Source organism: Gopherus evgoodei, chromosome 6 (assembly GCF_007399415.2).
Source record: "Gopherus evgoodei ecotype Sinaloan lineage chromosome 6, rGopEvg1_v1.p, whole genome shotgun sequence".
Lineage (NCBI taxonomy): Eukaryota > Metazoa > Chordata > Testudines > Testudinidae > Gopherus > Gopherus evgoodei.
Window position 1 is genome coordinate 134,135,756 of NC_044327.1, and position 21,568 is coordinate 134,157,323.

The 21,568-nt window shown below is 62.0% G+C and overlaps 1 protein-coding gene across 4 annotated transcripts in view; it reads right to left on the reverse strand.

Annotated features, from left to right (window-relative positions):
- Positions 1–21,568, reverse strand: part of LOC115653305 (galactose-1-phosphate uridylyltransferase-like) — a 93,151-nt gene that overhangs the window by 62,826 nt on the left and 8,757 nt on the right. For 2 of the 4 annotated variants that reach the window (XM_030566389.1, XM_030566393.1), the window contains 7 exons: positions 19,772–19,820; positions 18,681–18,810; positions 17,427–17,483; positions 13,851–13,973; positions 13,344–13,476; positions 10,204–10,287; positions 9,564–9,718 (listed from right to left, as the gene is read on the reverse strand). In XM_030566389.1, the coding sequence (XP_030422249.1) occupies positions 9,564–9,718; positions 10,204–10,287; positions 13,344–13,476; positions 13,851–13,973; positions 17,427–17,483; positions 18,681–18,810; positions 19,772–19,820 (731 nt within the window). Of the gene's footprint in view, positions 1–1,413; positions 3,176–6,233; positions 7,212–9,563; positions 9,719–10,203; positions 10,288–13,343; positions 13,477–13,850; positions 13,974–17,426; positions 17,484–18,680; positions 18,811–19,771; positions 19,821–21,568 lie in introns of those variants that run through there. The other 2 variants (XM_030566390.1, XM_030566392.1) reach the window with 2 other exon arrangements.

Sequence of the window (21,568 nt, forward strand, 5' to 3'; positions counted from 1 at the left end):
GGGTAACAGGAAAACGTTCTACAAATACATGAGAAGCAACAGGCAGACCAAGGACAGGGCAGGCCCATTACTCAGTGAGGAGGGAAAGACAATAACAGAAAATGCAGCAATGCAGGGCCGAACTAGGCAAATGCACTAGGCGAACTAGGTGTCCGCCAAGATTTGGGGGCGCCAAAAAGCAATGCCCCAAATGTTTTTTTTATGCTGTTGCTTAGGGGCAGGTACCTGTCAGTCTCCAGTGCTCGGGCCGCGCCAGCAGCCTCTTCACCTCGAGTCTCCCCCACTTGCTTGGGGGCCACTGCCACCACAGCTGCCTGGGAGGACGCGGGCAGGGGGGCGCCGCTGAGGGGAGACACAAGGGGCCGGGTTCGGCTGGGGCCCCCCACCTGCCGGCCAAGAGCAGCAGGAGCCAGGCACCACTCAGGAGAGCTGGGCAGCCTCCAGGGCAGCAGGGGCAGGTGGGGAGCATAGCCACCACGGGGCAGCAGGCGGGCGGCGGGCGCAAGGTGGAAGTTTTGCCTAGGGCACAAAATATCCTTGCCCCGGCCCTGCAGCAATGGCTGAAGGGTTACATGGGTTTTTTGTTTCAGTTTTCACCAAATAGGTTAGCAACGATCCGATGAGCAACACAGTGAACATCAGCGTAACTGGTGCAAACTCTGAGGCTGGAAGAGGGAAACACACCGAGAATGACCTGGAGAAGTCAGATGTCTTCAAGTCAGCAGGGCCTGATGAAATGCATCCTAGGATACTGAAGGAACTGGCTGGAGAGATCCCTGATCCATTAGCACAGTGGCAGGCAAACTTTTGGGCCTGAGGGCCGCATCGGCTTTCAGAAATTGTATGGAGGGCTGGTTGGGAGGGGTGGGGGTTGTGGTCCAGCCCCCACCTCCTATCTGCCCCTCCAGGACTCCTTCCCCATCCAACCCCCCCTGTTCTCTGACGGCCCCTCTAGGACCCGTCCCATCCAATCACCCCTGCTTCCTGTCCCCTGACTACCCCCAGACCCCCACCGCCCCATCCAACCCCTCCTCTCATTCCTGACGGCCCCCCGGGACCCCTGCCCCATCCAACCATCCCTTCTCCCTTTCCCCTGCCTGCCTCCTGCCGCCCCATCCAAACCCCCCTTCCTGATTGCCCCCATTCAACCCCGTTCCTCCCCCGACCACCATCCACACCCTGCCCCCTGATCACCACCCTGAACTCCCCTGCCCTCTATCCAACCCCCCCCCCCGCTCCCTGCCCCCTAACCGTGCTGCCTGGAGCACCGGCGGCCCACACCAGAACAGGAGCAGCAGCCCCAAGCCAGCCAACCCCAGCAGCAGCCCCAGCCCCTCTCCCTTTAATCGGTTAAACGATATAATTTTAATCGTTTAACCACTTAACTTCTTAACGATATTTCCCTCCCTAGCTGAGGGCCGCGGCAGCACCCCGATAGCTGGATGGCACCAGGCTGTGGGACACCAGCGTGATGGAAGCAGCACACGGTCACACGCGGCTGGGCTGGGCGAGCGAGCGGGGATAAGGGTGCCTGAGCCGGGGGAAGATAGAGAAGTGGAGGCTGCACACCAGGAACTCCCACGCGTGGCTCTTCCTGCTGCACTCCCTTCAGCACCAGGGCAGGGGGGCCAGGCGCTGGGGAGGAGAGATCAAACAGCCCTAGGGACTTCTAGGTGGGGGGGACATGGCCTGGGAAAAGGGCATGGGGGCAGCCTGCCTCTGGCTGATCGGCTGGGCCCTGGGCCGGGCTGCTCTGAGTGCAGGCTCTTTCCCGGCCCCAGAGCAGAGGGAGTCCTGGCCATGGGTCAGACCTGAAGGATGCCAGGTGACCCCGGGGGGGCCCCGCAAGGCAGGCGCTGAGCATTACGCCGGCCCCGGAGCAATGAATACGAACAAGCCGCTGATGAACATGGGCAGCGAGAGCAGGCACAGTGGCTGATGGGCCCTTCCCATGTGCCAGGGAGAGGAACCAGCCTGCGGGGAGGTGCCCTGGGCCTGGGCCAACCCATGTGCTTTGTTCCTCATCCTCAGGGCGCAGGAGAACAGCAGGACTGGCAGCCCCAAGGATCAGCAATCTCCAAACCCTGCCCCCCGCCCACAGGGCAGAGGAGGTTTCTTGTACAGCACCGATCACGGCCCTGGGTATTGCTGCCCCGCCACGGCGAGAGCCACCCACGACCAGCACAGGGGGTGGCTGTGAGTCAGCATCAGGGAGGGGAAGCCCAGAACTGGACTGGCAAAGGCTGCCAAAGGGCATCGGCTCAGCTGGAGGGGGGAAGCCCAGGGCTGGACTAGCGGGCGAGTTATGGGTCAGACCAAGGGGCATCAGCAGAGCTGAGATCTGGGGGTTAGGATAGCGGGGCATCAGCAGAGCTGAGATCTGGGGGTTAGGATCACAGGGCATTGGCAGAGCTGGGTGGGGGAACCAGGGGCTGGGATAACAAGGGGACTGCGGGGCAGAATTGAGAGGTGCTGGCAGAGGTGCCTAGGGGAAGCTGGCCCAGGCCTCGCTCAGACTATCTGGCTCCCTGAGCCGCCCCCGCCCCCCTTTGAGGAGCGCTGCAGTTAGTCACCAGTTTTAAAGAGATTCAGACGATTCCCCAGAATTCAGGGCCACAGGGCAGGGGGGTTTCACTGCCGGAGCGGCTCAGGAACACGGACGGACTCGCATGGCAAAGGAGATTCCCAAAACGACCTGAAGCCAGCACTCAGCATTAGCCCCTTCCAGGGAGCATCTTGCAGCATCTTCCACCCAACCAAGGGCAGAGCTGGGAGAGCTCAGGCCTGGGGAAGAGGAGCTGGAGGCAGAGAAGGAGTCTGGTTCTGCAAGACAGGCAGCACCCACCATTCCCACAACGCCAGACCAGGAAGGGTGTCGCCTTCCGAGAGAAATCGGCTGCTGGCTAAATCTCTGGGCAGAGGCATTAGACGAGGCCTGATTCTCCCGCAGGCGATAAGGATCCAGCTCTGGGTTCCAAGCCTGGGGGCACAAGATGGGCTCCGTGCATTAACGCACATCTCCCTTTTGAGCTGGGAAGGTTGCAATTTCAACTCTGAAATCTCATCCAACGCCTGTGTATTAAGCAGCCGGGCAGGCTCTTTGCATTCCCGCATGCACCAAGGCCGATCTTTCACTGGGCTCTCTCCACGCACATTGCAGCTGTGACACATGGACCTGGGGACGTTCATGGGGAAAAAACATCACCCACAAATCATTTATTGGTAGGTAGCAAATTACTCCTGACAGGGAGAACATTTACCCGCTCGGAGGCTCCGGCCAGCCCCCAGGAGACCAATTACATACTTGACAATAACAGAGAGTTGCAGGAAGTTTCTCTTGTGATAATTACAGAACTCCCGAGAAAAAGCCAGAGCTACAGCAAGAATCATCAGCCCGCATAGCGGCACCTTCCACCTGCCGCTGTCACAGCCCTGGGCAGCCGCGAATGAGCTTGACTTGCCGCGTAACTACCATCACAGCACTGGCATTGGAAGTGCCAGAGCCCCCAGGGCTCCCTCGAGCCCGGGATCCCGACTCTGCACCAGGTGCTTCTGAGGAAGATGCAAGACACCCAGGGCCAGCGCTTCCATTTAGGTGACCTAGGCGGTCGCCTAGGGTACCAGGATTTGGGGGGGGCGGCATTTTGCCACTGTTGGCGGAAATTCGGTGGCGGAGGGTCCTTCTGTGTTCCAGGTCTTTGGCGGCAATTCTGCAGCGGTTCGTTCACTCGCTCCGGGACCCGCCGCTGAAGTGCCCCAAAGACCAGGAGCGCGGAGAGACCCCCCCCCCGCCACAGAATTGCCACCGACCGGGAGTGCCGAAGGACCCCTGCGGCGCCAAAACCCCTGGTGCCGCTCCTGAAGACACCTCCTTCCCCAACCCCTTATGGAATAAGCCGGCCCCAGGGGGATTCTCCTCCAACCCTATTAGTTAAAGGCTGGGTCGTGTCTTGAGAGAGGAACATTCAGATCCATTGCAAAAGCTACTGGGATTTGTGTTTGTTTTTAAATCCTCAGGGTCCTCGCTCCAGCCAAGTAAACGCCTGCTAGGCCCTCGGTCGCAGTGATATCTAGTGGCAGAGAGTTCCATAAGCTAACCCTGCATGGTGCTGCTTTGCACTTCATTGAGCATCCCCTGCTCCTGGTGCCCTGGGGTCGGTGAATAGCTGAGCCAGGCCTCCCTTCTCTCTCCCAGGCCTTACTTTGTATTTCTGTCACCTCCTCTCTTCCTTATCCCCTCTCTAAAGTACCTGATCCCAGTCTGTCCAGGCTCCCTTCATCCTCCCCAGCCCCATAATCGTTCTCACCCCCAGCCTGTGACGCTATGAGCTGGGGTGCCCAGACTGGCACAGCTTCCCAGGGGCGCCACCCCACTGATTTCTAGAACGACACAGCTGCATTTCTGTATGATTCCCCCCAATCCCCATGCCGGCCGTAACGATGCATCGGACTTTCCCAAGGTCACCTGGGCACCCAATGCAAGGGCCGGGCTCCTGAGTGAATGCAGACCGTCCTTCCTCCCTGGTGTGTCTCCTCCCGAGGGCTCGGCTGCTGCCACACGCAGCAGGGCTGAGCCTAGCAGGGACCTGGGCAGCACACCCCTTCACTGGGGCTGGGCCCTGAGAAATACATGTGATGATTAGATGCAGGAAGAGAAATACGTGTGATTGCAGCAGGAACACGCTGATGTCTAACAACATAGTGCGGACAGCACTCAGCCCCGCCAGGCTCGGGCCCCGCCGCCGGCCCAGCGCTCCAGGAAGGGACTGGAGAAAAACCTTGTAGCCAAGCAGAGTGGCAGGAAACCTGGGGCTCAGCAGAGCAGGCATAGTGGGAGTGGAGGGTGGGCCAGAGGGGGGAGCTAACAAGCGTCTCTCCGGTCTGGAAGAAGTCCCTTCTACAGCGCAGTGCTGGGGCATCGGCAGTACAGTGCCCCCCCCACCCCCACGCCTGGGGTATCAGCAGTGCATGGCTGGGGCAGGGGGTCAGCACGGCGCCTCCTATCAGTGCCAGGGCATCGGCAATACAGTGCCCTAAGCAGTGCTGGGGAGACTGTCAGCGCAGCGCCCCCTAGAACCCCTGGGGGGGAGGGCAGTGCAGCGTCCCGGGGGGAGGGAGAAGATCAGCACAGCGCCCCCTAGCACCGCTGGAGGAAAGCAGCGCAGCATCCTCTAGTGCCCCGGGGGTGGAGGGAGAAGGGCAGCACAGTGCCCCCTAGTGACCCTGGGGGGGGAAGGGCAGTGCAGCACCCCCTAGCGCCCGTGGGGGTGGGGAAGGGGTGGCGATCATCAGTGCAGTGCCCCCTAGCACCTGTCGGGGGGGGAAGGGCAGCCCAGCACCCCCTAGCACCTGTCGGGGGGGAAGGGCAGCCCAGCACCCCCTAGCGCCCATGGGGGGGGAGAAGAAGGGGTGGCGATTGCCAGCCCAGCACACAAATGCTGCCAGCAGCAGCAGGACAGAGAACGTGACAGGTTGCGAGGAGGGGGCACCTGGGACGCTACAGCCAACAGCCGCGAGAGGGGCTGGTACCTGCTGCGTCCTCACCCACAGCCGCCATGGTGCTTGGGACGGCATCACCCCCGTGGCATCATCTCCCAACTTCTTCAAAGGCTGCGGCTGGCCCCTCGCCCCCAAGCCCGGGGACGGAGGCTGCTCCGGGGTGCAGGCCTCAGGGAACGAAACGAGGGTTTACACGTCACTCACCCTGAGACACGGGTCAGTCACTGCGGCCATTCTGGGCCTTAGTTTACCCATCTGCAAATAGGAATTGGCTCACTGGAAGGGCGGCGGATGGGGAAGGTTTAACGCATGGACATCACTGGAGGGAGACGCGTTGGCAGCAGTAATGGGGGGGGCGGTGTGATCTGAGCAGCAGGGGCTCCCGAAACACCCAGCCGGGCTGAGCCTTGGCCACTTGGGCTCAGCCAAACAGGCCCTGCAGGATTCCTTGACTGCACCTCCCATGCTGGGCCAGGTCCTTGTATGGGCAGGGCAGCGGTGCAGGGGACACAGCGCGAGAGCAATCGACCTAGAGCGCTCTTCACATACCCCAGAGGGAGACAGCCCCTGGGGGCACCACGCCTGCTGGCTGCCTCCCCCCAGGCAGAGACATACATACAGCCCCCACCCCACAGGCCCAGACACTCCGGGCCAGAGCCTCGGCTGGCACAGATCCACGGAGAGCTCCAGGGAGTTGCAGCGGCTGAGATCTGGCCCCAGAGCTGCAAGCCAGCGTTGCTTCGGTTTTCGGTTTTATTGAAACGAGCGAAAAGCCAAGCACCCACAGGTGGCACGACAGAGCAGCCGCTGGCCCTAGCACACGACAGCAGGGGGGCAGCAGGGGCAAAGGGTGGGAGTGAGGGGCCAAACCTCATCAGAGATGAGGCTCTGAGCCCAGCAGTGGGGCAGGGGCTGGCACTGGGACTGGCATGTGGGGGGCTGGAACTGGGGGCATCAAAGACTTTAAAAATCTACAGAGAATTTGTCCATCAGCAGCAGCCAGAGGGATGCACAGGGCTAGGGACTCTGGACCACTCCCTGCCACAGAACTGGGCCCCTCGCTGATGCACATGGGAGCCAGGAGCCCACAGGGGTTACTGGGTGACACACGTCACTCCCTGAGCGCCCTCTGCAGCACCCTTTCAATGTATGCCACAGCGCCCCCTGCTGCTGACACAGCAGGCTGACACCAGCTCTCCACTCGCTGCAGCCCGGGCGCTCCCATGGGGTGACAGCCCCCCCGAGACCCAGCTCTGAGGCTGTGGGGAGCTCACCGAGCCAGTCGCCAACGCCAGGAGCCAGGGCCCTCCAGTGGGCGCACGGGGGATGGGACGGGAAGCCCGTGGGCCCTGTACTGGCTGCTTCTCTACAGGGGCAGACTCAGATGCCTTCTGAGACCTGCAGCACTTTCCACGTGGCTCACAAGTGACACGAGTTTGCAGGTCTCAGCCTCGTCCCCCAAAGTGGCCTGTCCAAGAGACTCCACCGTGCTCTGCCCACTAGCCCCTCCAGCTGCAGAGGAGATCCCCTCAGTTCCCACTGGTCAATTCCCACTGGTCACCAAAACAAAGTAACCGAGTGCCAGCATGCGGCCGGTGGCCCCCCTCTGCAATGTGCCAGCTCCCCTCCTCGTCCAAGGCAGCTCGTCACGCCGCCTCCCGCGGCCGCACCCTGTAATGCTCCTCGGGCAGAGCCCTCAGGCGCTCGGCGGCCTGCGGGGAAAGAGGGCAGGGGTGAGATTCTGCCCAGAGAGCCAGGGGGACCGAGACCCCAGGCGGCTGACAGCAGAGAAATCAGGGCCTGATTCCTGCAGTGCAGGAGCGTGGCCTCTTGGGAGCACCGAACCCCTACGCCACAGCCCACCCTTCGGGGGGGGTGAAGTCCCAGCCTGCAGCTCTGCCCCTGCCCCTGCCCCCGGGTGCCTGACCTAGGCCACCCCCCACAGACCCCGCTCCTGAGATCACCCTGCCCTGGGTACCCTGCCCAGCCCAGCCCCACGGACCCCGCTCCTGAGATCACCCCGCCCCCGGTGCCCAGCCCAGCCCCACGGACCCCGCTCCTGAGATCACCCCGCCCCCAGGGCCCAGCCCAGCCCCACGGACCCCGCTCCTGAGATCACCCCACCCCCAGTGCCCAGCCCAGCCCCACGGACCCCGCTCCTGAGATCACCCCGCCCCCAGTGCCCAGCCCAGCCCCACGGACCCCGCTCCTGAGATCACCCCGCCCCCGGTGCCCAGCCCAGCCCCACGGACCCCGCTCCTGAGATCACCCTGCCCCCAGTGCCCAGCCCAGCCCCACGGACCCCGCTCCTGAGATCACCCTGCCCCCAGTGCCCAGCCCAGCCCCACGGACCCCGCTCCTGAGATCACCCCGCCCCCGGTGCCCAGCCCAGCCCCATGGACCCCGCTCCTGAGATCACCCTGCCCCCAGTGCCCGGCCCAGCCCCATGGACCCCGCTCCTGAGATCACCCTGCCCCCAGTGCCCAGCCCAGCCCAGCCCCACGGACCCCGCTCCTGAGATCACCCCGCCCCCAGTGCCCAGCCCAGCCCCACGGACCCCGCTCCTGAGATCACCCCACCCCCAGTGCCCAGCCCAGCCCCACGGACCCCGCTCCTGAGATCACCCCGCCCCGGGTACCCTGCCCAGCCCCACAGACCCCGCTCCTGAGATCACCCTGCCCCCGGTGCCCAGCCCAGCCCCATGGACCCCGCTCCTGAGATCACCCTGCCCCCAGTGCCCAGCCCAGCCCAGCCCCATGGACCCCGCTCCTGAGATCACCCCGCCCCCGGTGCCCAGCCCAGCCCCATGGACCCCGCTCCTGAGATCACCCTGCCCCGGGTACCCTGCCCAGCCCAGCCCCACGGACCCCGCTCCTGAGATCACCCCGCCCCCGGTGCCCAGCCCAGCCCAGCCCCATGGACCCCGCTCCTGAGATCACCCTGCCCCCAGTGCCCAGCCCAGCCCCATGGACCCCGCTCCTGAGATCACCCTGCCCCCAGTGCCCAGCCCAGCCCAGCCCCACGGACCCCGCTCCTGAGATCACCCTGCCCCCAGTGCCCAGCCCAGCCCCATGGACCCCGCTCCTGAGATCACCCTGCCCCCGGTGCCCAGCCCAGCCCCACGGACCCCGCTCCTGAGATCACCCCGCCCCCGGTGCCCAGCCCAGCCCAGCCCCACGGACCCCGCTCCTGAGATCACCCCGCCCCCGGTGCCCAGCCCAGCCCAGCCCCACGGACCCCGCTCCTGAGATCACCCCGCCCCCGGTGCCCAGCCCAGCCCCACGGACCCCGCTCCTGAGATCACCCTGCCCCCAGTGCCCAGCCCAGCCCCATGGACCCCGCTCCTGAGATCACCCTGCCCCCGGTGCCCAGCCCAGCCCCATGGACCCCGCTCCTGAGATCACCCCGCCCCCAGTGCCCAGCCCATCCCAGCCCCACGGACCCCGCTCCTGAGATCACCCCGCCCCCGGTGCCCAGCCCAGCCCCACGGACCCCGCTCCTGAGATCACCCCGCCCCGGGTACCCAGCCCAGCCCAGCCCCACGGACCCCGCTCCTGAGATCACCCCACCCCCGGTGCCCAGCCCAGCCCAGCCCCATGGACCCCGCTCCTGAGATCACCCTGCCCCCGGTGCCCAGCCCAGCCCCATGGACCCCGCTCCTGAGATCACCCTGCCCCGGTGCCCAGCCCAGCCCAGCCCCATGGACCCCGCTCCTGAGATCACCCCACCCCCGGTGCCCAGCCCAGCCCCATGGACCCCGCTCCTGAGATCACCCTGCCCCCGGTGCCCAGCCCAGCCCAGCCCCACGGACCCCGCTCCTGAGATCACCCTGCCCCCGGTGCCCAGCCCAGCCCCATGGACCCCGCTCCTGAGATCACCCTGCCCTGGGTACCCTGCCCAGCCCCACGGACCCCGCTCCTGAGATCACCCCGCCTCCGGTGCCCAGCCCAGCCCAGCCCCATGGACCCCGCTCCTGAGATCACCCCGCCCCCAGTGCCCAGCCCAGCCCCACGGACCCCGCTCCTGAGATCACCCCACCCCCAATCCAGGGCTCCTGCACTCACCTGCTCTGGCGTCAGGTCCCGCTGAGCCTGCGCCAGCATCTCGTAGCCCACCATGAACTTGCGGACAGCGGCCGAGCGGAGGAGGGGCGGGTAGTAGTGGGCGTGAAGCTGCCAGTGCCCACAGTCTGCTCCCAAGCGAGGCCCCGTGGGGGCACCTGCCAGACACAAGCCCACCAATGATTCCGGGTACTGAGACTCCGCTCACATAGCCTCCGAGCGGGCACCGTGACCGGCTGGGGCTGCATTTGAACCGACAACCCCACATGCCAGTCCCCTGAGCCACCCGGTGCCCTGACTCGCTCCCCTGTGCACCCCTCAGCCACGTACCATGCCAGTCCAGAGCCACCCGGTGCCCCAACTCGCCCCCCTGTGCCCCCGCAGCCACGTACTATGCCAGTGCCCTGAACCACCCAGTGCCCCAACTCGCCCTCCTGTGCCCCCGCAGCCACGTACCATGCCAGCCCTGAACCACCCAGTGCCCCAACTCGCCCTCCTGTGCCCCCGCAGCCACGTACCATGCCAGCCCTGAGCCACCCGGTGCCCTGACTCGCCCCCCCATACCCCCACAGCCATGTAGCATGCCAGCCCTGAGCCACCCGGTGCCCCAACTCAGCCCCCTGTGCTCCCCCCAGCCACGTACCATGCCAGCCCATGGAGTAGGGGAAGGAAACCTCAAAGAGGTTGTCGTACTTGGTGAGGAGCCTTTTCATGATGGAGGCCAGACCTGCAACACAGGGACAGCGAGTGGTCGGTCACCAGCCCTAACCCAACCCGCTCCCAAGCCCTCAGCCTGCATGGGGGCACAGATAGCAGGAGAGTCCTTGGCGCGGACGGGGAGAAAAGCACAAACACTCTTCCCTGGACGGCAGCTGGGCCCGGGCAGAATCTCACTCCCCACTTGCAAGGCAGCTCAGTGCCCGGGCAGCGAGCCAGTCAGCAGAGACTTGCTCTCCAGAGCTCATGTTCCAAGCCAGAGCTCACATCAGTCTGACCCCTCAGCCTGGGTGCCCACCTTGGGGCAGGGCCAGTTTGGGTCGCAGCTCTGAAGGGAGCTACTATGGAAACTAGGGGCCTTGCCCTTATGGATCACAGTGAGTGTTGACTCTGGAACCTAATGATAACACGAACACCAATGTCATTAACTACTTCACTGCGGGTCAGAGCTTGCAAGGGAGAATAGGGATCGTGTCACCGACTGGATGGATACAGAAGGCACCTCATTCTGGCACTGCTTGTGAAGGGAACGCTGCTCATCCTCTCTTCCCACTCACCAACCTAGCCCCTGGTTCAAACTGCTCCGGTGCCTCTGGGTAGAGCCCAAACCACCACCCTACTCTGCACAGCCACTCCTTCCCAAGTGCCTCTTGGACAGGGGAAGCTGCCCTGAGGTTAACCCCTTGTTCACTGGGGGCCAGGCAGTGCCCCTGCCCCATCCCAGTGTTTTCCCAGATTCCAAGGCCAGATGGTGATCATCTCATCTGCCCTCCTGTGGAACACAAGCCTGGAACTGCCCCATAATAATCCCTAGAGCAGAGATTTTGGAAAAATACCCAGTTTCCATTTTAAAATGGTCAGTGATGGAGAATCTATTACAACCCTGGGTAAACTGTTCTAATGGCTAATTGTGCTCACTTAAATATTTACACCTTGATTTCCAGTCGGAATTTGTCAACTTCTACTTCCAGCCATTGATCGTGTTCGACCTTCCTCTGCTGGACTGAAGAGTCCACTGCTCCCCGTGCAGGTACCTGGAGACTATAATCAAGTCACCCCAGAACCTTCTCTCTGTTAAGCTAAACAGACCAAGCTCCGTGACTCTCACTGTAAGGCAGGTTTTCCAATCCTTTAATTTTTCTCATGGCTCTTCTGACCCCTCTGCCATTTATCAGCATCCTTCTTGGATTGTGGGCCCCAGACCTGGGCACAGGATTCCCGCAGCGGTGGCCTCAGTGCCAAATACAGATGTAAAATTACTTCTCTATTCCTACTGGAGATTCCCATTCATGCCTCCTGGGATCGCGTTAGCTCGTTTGGCCACAGCATTGCACGGGGAGCCCATATTCAACTGATTATCCACCATCAACTCCCAATCTTTTTTAGCATCACTGCTTCCCAGGATAGAGTCCCGTATCCTGTAAGCACGGCCCCATTCTTTGTTCCCGGAGGGATTCATTTCTATTTAGCCCTATTAAAACGTAAGCAGAGTGTTTGCTCGATCCAGATGGCTCTGTATCAGCAACCTGCCTGCTTCGTTCTTCACCTCTCCCTCCGTCTGACACACATCTGCAAGCTTCCCAGAGCCCCAGGACCTGATAGGGGAGCTTGTACCTCGCACAGAGTCACCCGCCCTCAGCACAGCGTCAGGCTCCCCCACCTCCGGGTCTAATGGGCTGAACACAGGGCAGGCAGGTAGGACGCCCATGTTCTATTCCTCACGGTCAGTGAGTTGGGACATACACCAAGCACCAGCCCAAGCCTGGCTCTGGAAGATTCCTGTGAGTGTCATGGCACCACGTAGGGACAAGCATGGGGGACTCAGCCTCCCAGCAGCCCCACATCCTGAGCCCAGCTCCACACAGAGCACCGGGGGAAGTGAGTAACAGAGAGCTGCCCTCTGATCCCTCGTGGTGGGGCACACAGCCGGAGCTGCTCTGCCATGCTCCGGAACCCCCCCTTCTGATTTCATGCCTTGCAAGAGAAGGAAATGAGACCAGGGCATTGGGGACCCTGCGATACACCAGCAGTCAAAGCAGGGGGTGGGTGAGACAATGGGAAGCCGTGACTGGAGCTGCTGCGAGAGACAGGCACACTGCCTGCATTGCAAATCCAGCACTGCCCAAGAACCTTTCAAACTCCGGCTGCCTCCAAGGGAGGATGGGACAGGACTGAAGCCGACTCCCCTAGTTGCTGCTTTTGAGACACTGGAGAACACAGTAATGCTCCGGTCCCTTTATGAATGCAAAACACAACCCACGGCAGGCACATCTGCTTGAGTCTGTGGACTGCCTGAAACAACAGCTCTGAGATGTGCAAGCTATCCCCAATCAGCTCAATGGGGTGTTCACGCTGAAGCAGAAGGATGATGTTACATGTTCATATGATTAACTATTTCATTGCTGATCAGAGCACACAAGAAAGGAGAAGGTTGCATTGTGCCGATTTTCATAACAGGCTATAAACACGCTCTCATTCAGGCATCAAAAGTGGGTACAGCTTGAGTGCAACAACTTCTTCCCATGCTCGCATCCGAACCCCACATTTGCAGGGCTGAAAGCAATTTACAAACCCTGACACCTCACAGCTGCCAGCCAGGTAGAGCAGCATCATTACCCCATTCTACAGATGGGGAAACTGAGGTAAGAAAAGCTAGTGCTCCTTGCCTGGTGTCAGAGCCAGGAAAAGAACCCAGAGATCTGGCTTCTGGTGTTAGGCACTGTGCCATTCTCTGATCCCTTGTTCTGCTGTTAGCCACAAGGACAGATGCCTCACGCTGCTTCTCAACCAATGAACAAAGACTTCTGGTGAAGGATGGGCCAGTGGGCCAAACCGTGGGACAGTTTAAGGTACAAGCCCTGCCTCTCGCCCACAGCTGGAGCATGGCAGGTGGTGGTGCGAGTGGCTGTGAGGGGCCAAAGGACATTCTACCCCTACTCCAGGCTCCTCCCCACGGTCCATAGGGCGGTTGTGGGTGCAGGCAGCAGCCGGCTCCAGAGCAGAGCATGCAGCTGGGGTGGAGGGGGGGCATTTCCACCCAGGGGCCAGGACGGGGCAGCCACTTACTGTCTCTCTCGCTGTCGCTGAGCTCCTGGAGGCGGCAGACCTGACGGCGGGGCAGGAGCAGTGTCTGGAACGGCCACACAGCCCAATAGGGGACCACCACCAGCCAGTCCGCATTCTCCACCACTAGCCGCTCCTGCAGGGGACAATGCTCTGTGCTGAGGGGCTTCATTGCTGGTACCGCCAGCCCTGCAAGGCAGGGTGAAGCCAGGGGCACCGGGGGCAGGACCCAGGGGTCCTGCCAGGCCACAGGCCTCTGCCCCGCGAGCCAGGGCAGATCTCCCCTGCTGGCAGCAGTGGCAGGTGCACCCCGCTGCAAGAGGGTCTCGCACACACCGAGCTCGCTGAGCCCCACTGCAGGGGGAAGTTACTCTTAGGAGAAAGGGCCTTGCCTAAAAGGAGTCCAGACCTGGTCCTAGCAGGATCTGGAGCTGGTCCCCTCCCCGCTGCCTCTTGGGTGAGCCATGACCAGCCCCAAAGGGAGCCAACGCCCCTGCCCGCAGGCCCTACCTTCCTCTGGGCCTCCAGCTGGGCGTACTCCAGCAGCAAGGGCACGCCGCGCTCCTGGAGGTGCTGCCGCTGCGTCCGGTCCTCCAGCTGGGCTTCGTTGGGGAGGAAGTTACTGGCCCAGACCTGGGGAGGAAGGGGAGCAGCTGAGACACAGCGTGAAGCAATGGGGTGGCTCTGCAGGGTACTCCATGCAGTGGGCACCAGTGGGGACAGCGGAGACCCCCCAGCTGTGATGCCAGAGCGCCACCTGCCTGCAAGGACAGGGCTGAGCACCTGGTGCCCTGTTACTTCCCTACTCCCTCCCCATGTCCGACAGAGTCCCCTCCCTGATTCTGTGAACCCCCCACCCCCGTCTCAGCAGGGGACCGAGCCCAGCTCTTCCCCCACCACCCAGCTGCCCCATCTCCAGGGCCCATCCCCTCCCTGGTCTCACGGCCACCAAGAGGTTGTCAGCGCGTGCCCTGATGGTGGGTTCTGCAAGGTGGAGAACCACCAACCCCACCATAGCCATCAGGTGGGCCCGACAACATCCCCATGGCACAACTGGGGGTGGGGGAACAGCTGGCTGGTCTCAGAACAGCCCCTCCCCCAGGCCTTCAATCCATGTCGTTTAGATGCCTAGAGTGATGATGCTCCTGCCCAGGGGGCAGGACAGGGACCATTCCCCAGCCTGACCCCGCTCACCACAGGGATGTTTTCCTGCCAACAGCCTCAACTTCCTCCCTCTAAATCTCAGCCAGTCCCTCTGCGCTGCCTCCTAGGATCCCCCAGAAACTAGAGTCAGATGTTGGGGCCACAGTGATTGTTCAAACCTCCTGCATAACCCAGGCCAGAGAGCCCCACCCAGAGATGTCCCACGTCCAGCCCAAGAGCATGTGAGGAGCTGGAGTGGAAATCAGAGGGAGACGCCAACTCTCCATTGGAAGCACCCCCCCGCCCCCCATGGCTCACCACCCACTCCTTGAGACTGGTGCCTTGTTTCCAGTTCCAGTCCCTGGAACTTGTTCTGCCTTTGATTCAGATGAAAGAGGCTCTCCCGTGTAGGCACTCGCAGCCCACGAGTCAGCCAGCCCGTATCCCTCCCTCGGATAAGATTGAGCTCTGCAGGTGTCTGTTTGGCAGCTTCCCATGACCGTGACAGCCCCAAACTCGGCCATTCCTGGAGGTGTGTGTGACTGATGCTCCTTGAGCTGTCCCGCAGCCAAGCCTGGCAGATGCCCTCTGCTTGTCTTCTCTCAATCCCCTCAGATCAGACCCCTTGATCAATGGCTCTTCCCTGGCCTCCCCCAGCTCATCCCCAGGTAAGCAGCAGCCAAGCCCCGAACAAGCTCCGCAGCCCAAGCCCTGAGGCCCCCCCCACACAGTGCCCCTCCCAGCATTTCGCCCGTCACTGGACTCGGGCCATCTGACAAGGGGAGATCTGGGCGCTGGGTCCAGCCCCTCGGGACTCGGTGGCTCCTGCACCGGAGAAAGAAAAGCTGCCCCCATTCCGTGACCCTCTCTACACCAGCTGCCCATTGCCGTAGCCTCCAAGGGGTGCCCGACACCCACCTGTGCTGAACTGCGGCCAGCCAGAGCTGCAGGGAGAATCTCAGCAGCCCGGCATGAACCCTGCTTGGGGGCTGTAATTGGGGAGATTTCTATGCACACAGAGGGGCTCAAGGTGGGATCTTTAGACGCCGTTTGCCAGGCCGGGCTGCAGCGGACACCTGACCAGCAACAGGGGCCCAAGGCACCCTGCCCATGGAGGACTGAGGGCACCAGGAGCCGATGACAGCAGAGCCTACAGCAGCTAAGGTGTTTCCCTGAGCACTCTCCCCCCTCTAGGGAGCTGGCATCACCACTCATCATGGGGAGACTCCACTGGCTCCCTGGGCAGGGGCAGATGGCACATCCCTCACCCCCGGAGAGTCACCAGGGTGGAGCTCCAGAAGTCTCTCCCCACACAACTAGCGTGGGGCTGGGTTCCCAGCTCCACAGGGAGGGCCAAGGCAGAAGGTGGCACCAGTGGGCTAGCAGTGGGCCCCCCGAGGGAGGTGTAGGGGGCAGGGAAGCCCACCCTGCCCCTGCAATAGCCAGCAGGGCTGACACTAGCCAGAGCGGGACAGCTTTGGCAGCTAAAGGGTCTCTCGCTCGCAGCTGTATCCCGAGGGCGGAGGCCTCAGCAGCTCTCTGGGAGCACCAGGCAGGATTGCTTCACATGCTCCCAAGCAGAAGGTACAATCCCCCCTCAAACAGCTCTAGCGTTCGGCAGCCGCCTCCCAGCACCAAGCACAGCCTGGAAGCGCCAGGGGAAGAGCCATTTGCAGGTTTATGCTGCCATCTGATGGTGAAATTGTGATCTACAGCCACACGGGGCAGCTCCCCTATTAACGAGGGAAGGTTGAGGTTAAACAGCCGAAAATATATAATGAGCGTCATGGTGCTGTGGAAATGCACCTGTCGTGTTTCCCAGACTAGAAAATGCCGGGGTGGGGGCAGGAGGGAAGGGAGTTGCTCTCAATGAGAAAAGTATTTTTTGAAGATGAACAGCAAAGAGGTTTCAGATTTTTACAAGGTATCTGGTCTTCCCTCAGTTTGCTTTCAACCAGCAATCGTGCGCACTCCAGGGTTTCATCATTGTAGGGTAAGCACAATGGCTATGAAGTTCTATTAACTCCTTTCTAGTTACCGCTACAGCCGCCTGCCCACGCCACCAAACAAAACAGGGAGAATCGGGAGTGTTTTGTGGGAGGAGAACACAACACGTGGCCCACAGACGAGGCCAGATCTTCAGCTGGCACAAAGAGGCATGCCCTTCTGAAGTCAAGGTAGGTAAGTCAAGATTTACACTGGGTAAGGATCAACCCACATAAAGTTACCTGGGCATCCAGACAGCTTAGGATGAATAAATGGGAAGGTGCATTTATGGGCCACTCAATCTTAGTGGACCCACATCGGGTCAGGGTTAAGCAGTATCGGAAGGAACAGAAAGGATTGTACTGGTGAGATTAGGGTGGTCCCTCGGCTGGGCTGTCAGCACCTGGGACCAAGGAGTGAGGGAATCCCGAGTTTGGTGACACTGGTCCTCTCCTTTTCGCCCTGCCCCGGTTTGGACAGGGAGACGGCACTGGTCAGTTTCACCGCCCCCAGGGATCGAACCAAAACCTGGTCAGGAAAGTGACAGCACCACCTGACACAATGCTCAGCCCATCACCCCATGCAGGAGGCAGGTCCCTGGGCACAGGAGCTGAGGGGTGAGATCAAACTTCCAACAGCCCAACCGCAGAGTCGGGGCCTAGATGATGGACTTGACTGCTAAGTGAGAGCAGACCCGACACAAGGCACTGGGGAAGAGGCAAGGACGGAGACACGGGCTAGGAATCAGACTCCGTGGCTAGCCCCGCATTGCTGTCGGGAGGAGGAGTTTTAAACACTCCTGCAGGAGCGATCTGAACACTGCATAGAGTTGCTTTTCAGAGAAGATCAAGGGAGGAGCAGGAGGGTGCCAAGATGCACCTTCCCCTCCCCATAACACAACCCACCCACCCCCGTCCATGGTGCAGTCCCTGGTGTGCGAGCAACCGGCTCCCTTACCTGGCAGTGAGGGTGAGGGTTGGAGCATCCCATCATGGCCCCTTTGTTCTCAAATATCTGCAGAGAGAAGGGAAAAGAAGCTCTCGGGACACTATTCTAATGTCAGCTGGCGGCAGCTGCTGGCAAGGAAGCACAGCGTAGCAGTTGGAGCATTGCCTTGAGAATATGGACTCCACAGTTCTATTCCCTCCTCTACCACTGAACAGCCTTTGCAAGTCGCTCACCCAGTCTGTGCCTCAGTTTCCCTATCAACCACTTGGGGGGTGATACTGACTGGGCTCTGGGCGGAGCGGTTCAACGCACAGATGTAGCGAGACCCCGGGTGGACAGGGAGGGAGGCCGGCCAAGCTCAGTGGGGGTACTGCAGAATCCCTTTGCAGCTCTAGATCAGACTCTTCCACACGGGCAGAGGAAGGTTCTCTCTCCTTAGACCCTGGAAGTGCACATGGCCAATGGAGAGGGGAGCCCTGAGTGTGTCTCTGGGCCAAAGGTAGTGGTCTAGCAGCACAGGGAAAGCCTCAGGCTATGAGTGAGGGGGCGCAGGGACACGGGCACCAGTGAATCAGTGAGGACCCGGAGGACTGGGAGGAAGGCGGGTCTGGCTCTCCAAACCGTTAGGCACAACGGCCAGATGGCAGCACCACTCTGGCTGGGATACAAAGCTGGTGACGCCGCAGACACTCTGCCCAGTGCAGACCATCGGGGGCAGGTGGTGAATGGCAGGGGCACAGCAGGGGCAGGCGAGGGGCACAACACGCCCGCTACCATTTTGCGCTTCTAGAGGCTCTCAGCAGCGCCTGGCGCTGCAGCAGCGTTAATGGATTCGACCTCACAACCGAATTGGTTATCCTCCCAATTTTACAGGTATGGAAACTGAGGCACGGAGCCGTCACACAGGTGAGCCAGTGGAATAGAACCCAGGAATCCTGGCTCCCAAGTGCTCTGCGCTCACTGCTAGAGCCCACACAACGCCAACAGTCCCCGCTGGGTACACAGAGCCTCACCCTAAGTTGGAGGAAAGTCATTCAGAAACTAACCCCCTGCAGCAGGTGGAAAGCACTAACTGCCACTCAGAGACACACACATCTGGGCACATCACAGCCTGCAGCACGTGCCTGGAGTCTGCACTCCCCTCATCCACCCCTAGAGGGTGCAATGCATCTACGGGGGCGGGGGGAGCCAGCCGCTGCCCATGCTGCACCCCTGCAGGGCCTTTGCCCACTGCTGCACTGGGGGTGTGGGTGTGGCACTCACCTGCACCCAGGGATAAGAAGCGCCCAGCTCCACCGCGAGCTCCGCCCACTTGTCAATCACTGCCCGGATCTCTGCCAGCGACATGAGGGGCAGTGTCAGGTCAGACCAAGGATGGAAGCACATGACCTTGCTGCGAGATGGGAGGGAGAGACGGCTGTGAGTGCATGAGCCCTGGGGGTGGGGAGGAAGGTGTCTCCCCCTCACTACCACCACCACCCAGCTTCCCAGACCCTCCCAGGAGGGCTGCAGAGCATTGGCCTTTGCAGTCCCACAACAAGCAGCCACTGCAGCTGGCACTCAGCCCCCAGCCCCACCCCAGGCAGAGTCAGCAGAGAGGCCACGGAGATGGAGCTCCCCCACCACCGCCGCTCGGGATGGTCCCAACACTGCCTGGCACGAAAACAGGTCTCCGGCCCCTTTCACAGTTCTCCCAGGTTCCTACGTACCCAGAACAGCAGGTCTGACCCAAAGCGATGGAGACGCTGGGCTGTTTGCCAGCGTTTCTACGGGGCTCCAGCAACCGTGAATGTGCTCAGCCTCGCAAGCCCATGTCCCTCCCCACCCCTTAGGAGCAGCAGGTAGGGCAGCAGCACTGCCCCTATTTAACAGGGCAAAGAGAGGGCACGTGACTTGCCCAGGGTCACCAGCAGGTCAGTGGCAGAGCCAGAGCTAGAACCTGGGAGCCAGCAAGGGGCTGCAGGTGAAGGAAATAGCTTCCAAATGCTCTGCAGCGTTAACCCCCCAGGGACATCGCCGCCATGTGATTCTCCTGCCAGGACCCAGCTGGAGGGCACAGTGGACAGGAGACGTGCTTGGGAGGGGAACCAAAGCCAAAGACAAGAAAAGCGTCCACACAGAATGCCCCCCTCCGCAGATGTCCCAAGGCCACGTGCTGTGTGCCGCCCCTTCCAATCCAAAGCCGGGAGCCAGGCAGCGTGGGGCAGGGGGCCGGCTAGAAACCCTACTGAGCTGCAGGGTCCCAAAGCAGCCGCACGGATAACACTGCTCCCTCATTCTGCTCGAGCACTGCATCTGGTATTAGGCCCCTAAGGGATAAATGACCTCAGCAGAGGCCTCTAGGCTTCATTTACCAAACTCCTCGGGCAGATGCAGCTCGGAACAAGGGGTGGTTGCAAGCATCTGGGGAAGAAGAGAGAGGAATGAGCCAGAGATTGACAGCGAGTGGGAACAGCAAGGGTCAGGGATGAGCAGCACCAGCCCTGAACCAGCGCAGCGCCAGCATTACCTGCCCAGCTCCGCCGACGCCCCTCAGTCCCGACCCACAGCCTTTCCCGCTACGCCAGTCCGGAACTCCCCCTGCGCATCTAGCTCTACCACTGCCCTCAGTCCCGACCTGCAGCCTCTCCTGCCATGCCAGCTCCGAACTCCCCCTGCGCATTTAGCTCCACCGCTGCCCACTGGTCCCGACCCACAGCCTTTCCTGCTATGCCAGCCTGGAACTCCCCCTGCGCATCTAGCTCCACCGCTGCTCGCCGGTCCCGACCCACAGCCTCCCCTGCTACGTCAGCCCGGAATTCCCCCTGTGCATCTAGCTCCACCGCTGCCCGCCGGTCCCGACCCACAGCCTCTCCTGCTATGTCAGCCCAGAACTCCCCCTGCATATCTAGCTCCACCGCTGCCCGCCGGTCCCGACCCACAGCCTCCCCTGCTACGTCAGCCCGGAATTCCCCCTGCGCATCTAGCTCCACCGCTGCTCGCCGGTCCCGACCCACAGCCTCCCCTGCTACGTCAGCCCGGAACTCCCCCTGCGCATCTAGCTCCACCACTGCCCGCCGGTCCCGATCCACAGCCTCTCCTGCTATGCCAGCCTGGAACTCCCCCTGCGCATCTAGCTCCACCGCTGCCCTCAGTCCCGACCCGCAGCCTCTCCTGCCATGCCAGCTCCAAACTCCCCCTGCGCATCTAGCTCCACCGCTGCCCGCCGGTCCCGCCCCACAGCCTTTCCTGCTACGCCAGCCTGGAACTCCCCCTGCATATCTAGCTCCACTGCTGCCCTCAGTCCCGACCCGCAGCCTTTCCTGCTACGCCAGCCCAGAACTCCCCCTGCGCATCTAGCTCCACCGCTGCCCGCCGGTCCCGACCCACAGCCTTTCCTGCTACGCCAGCCCAGAACTCCCCCTGCATATCTAGCTCCACCGCTGCCCGCCGGACCCGACCCACAGCCTTTCCTGCTACGCCAGCCCGGAATTCCCCCTGCGTATCTAGCTCCACCGCTGCCCGCCGGTCCTGACCCACAGCCTTTCCTGCTACGCCAGCTCCGAACTCCCACTGCCTATCTAGCTCCACCGCTGCCCGCCGGTCCCGACCCACAGCCTCTCCTGCTACGTCAGCCCAGAACTCCCCCTGCGCATCTAGCTCCACCGCTGCCCTCAGTCCCGACCTGCAGCCTCTCCTGCCATGCCAGCTCCGAACTCCCCCTGAGCATCTAGCTCCACTGCTGCCCTCAGTCCCAACCCACAGCCTTTCCTGCTACGCCAGCCCAGAACTCCCCCTGCGCATCTAGCTCCACCGCTGCCCGCCGGTCCCGACCCACAGCCTCTCCTGCTACGCCAGCCCGGAATTCCCCCTGTGCATCTAGCTCCACCGCTGCCCGCCGGTCCCGACCCACAGCCTCCCCTGCTATGTCAGCCCAGAACTCCCCCTGCATATCTAGCTCCACCGCTGCCCGCCGGTCCTGACCCACAGCCTCTCCTGCTACGCCAGCCCGGAATTCCCCCTGTGCATCTAGCTCCACCGCTGCCCGCCGGTCCTGACCCACAGCCTCCCCTGCTATGTCAGCCCAGAACTCCCCCTGCGCATCTAGCTCCACCGCTGCCCGCCGGTCCCAACCCACAGCCTTTCCTGCTACGTCAGCCTGGAACTCCCCC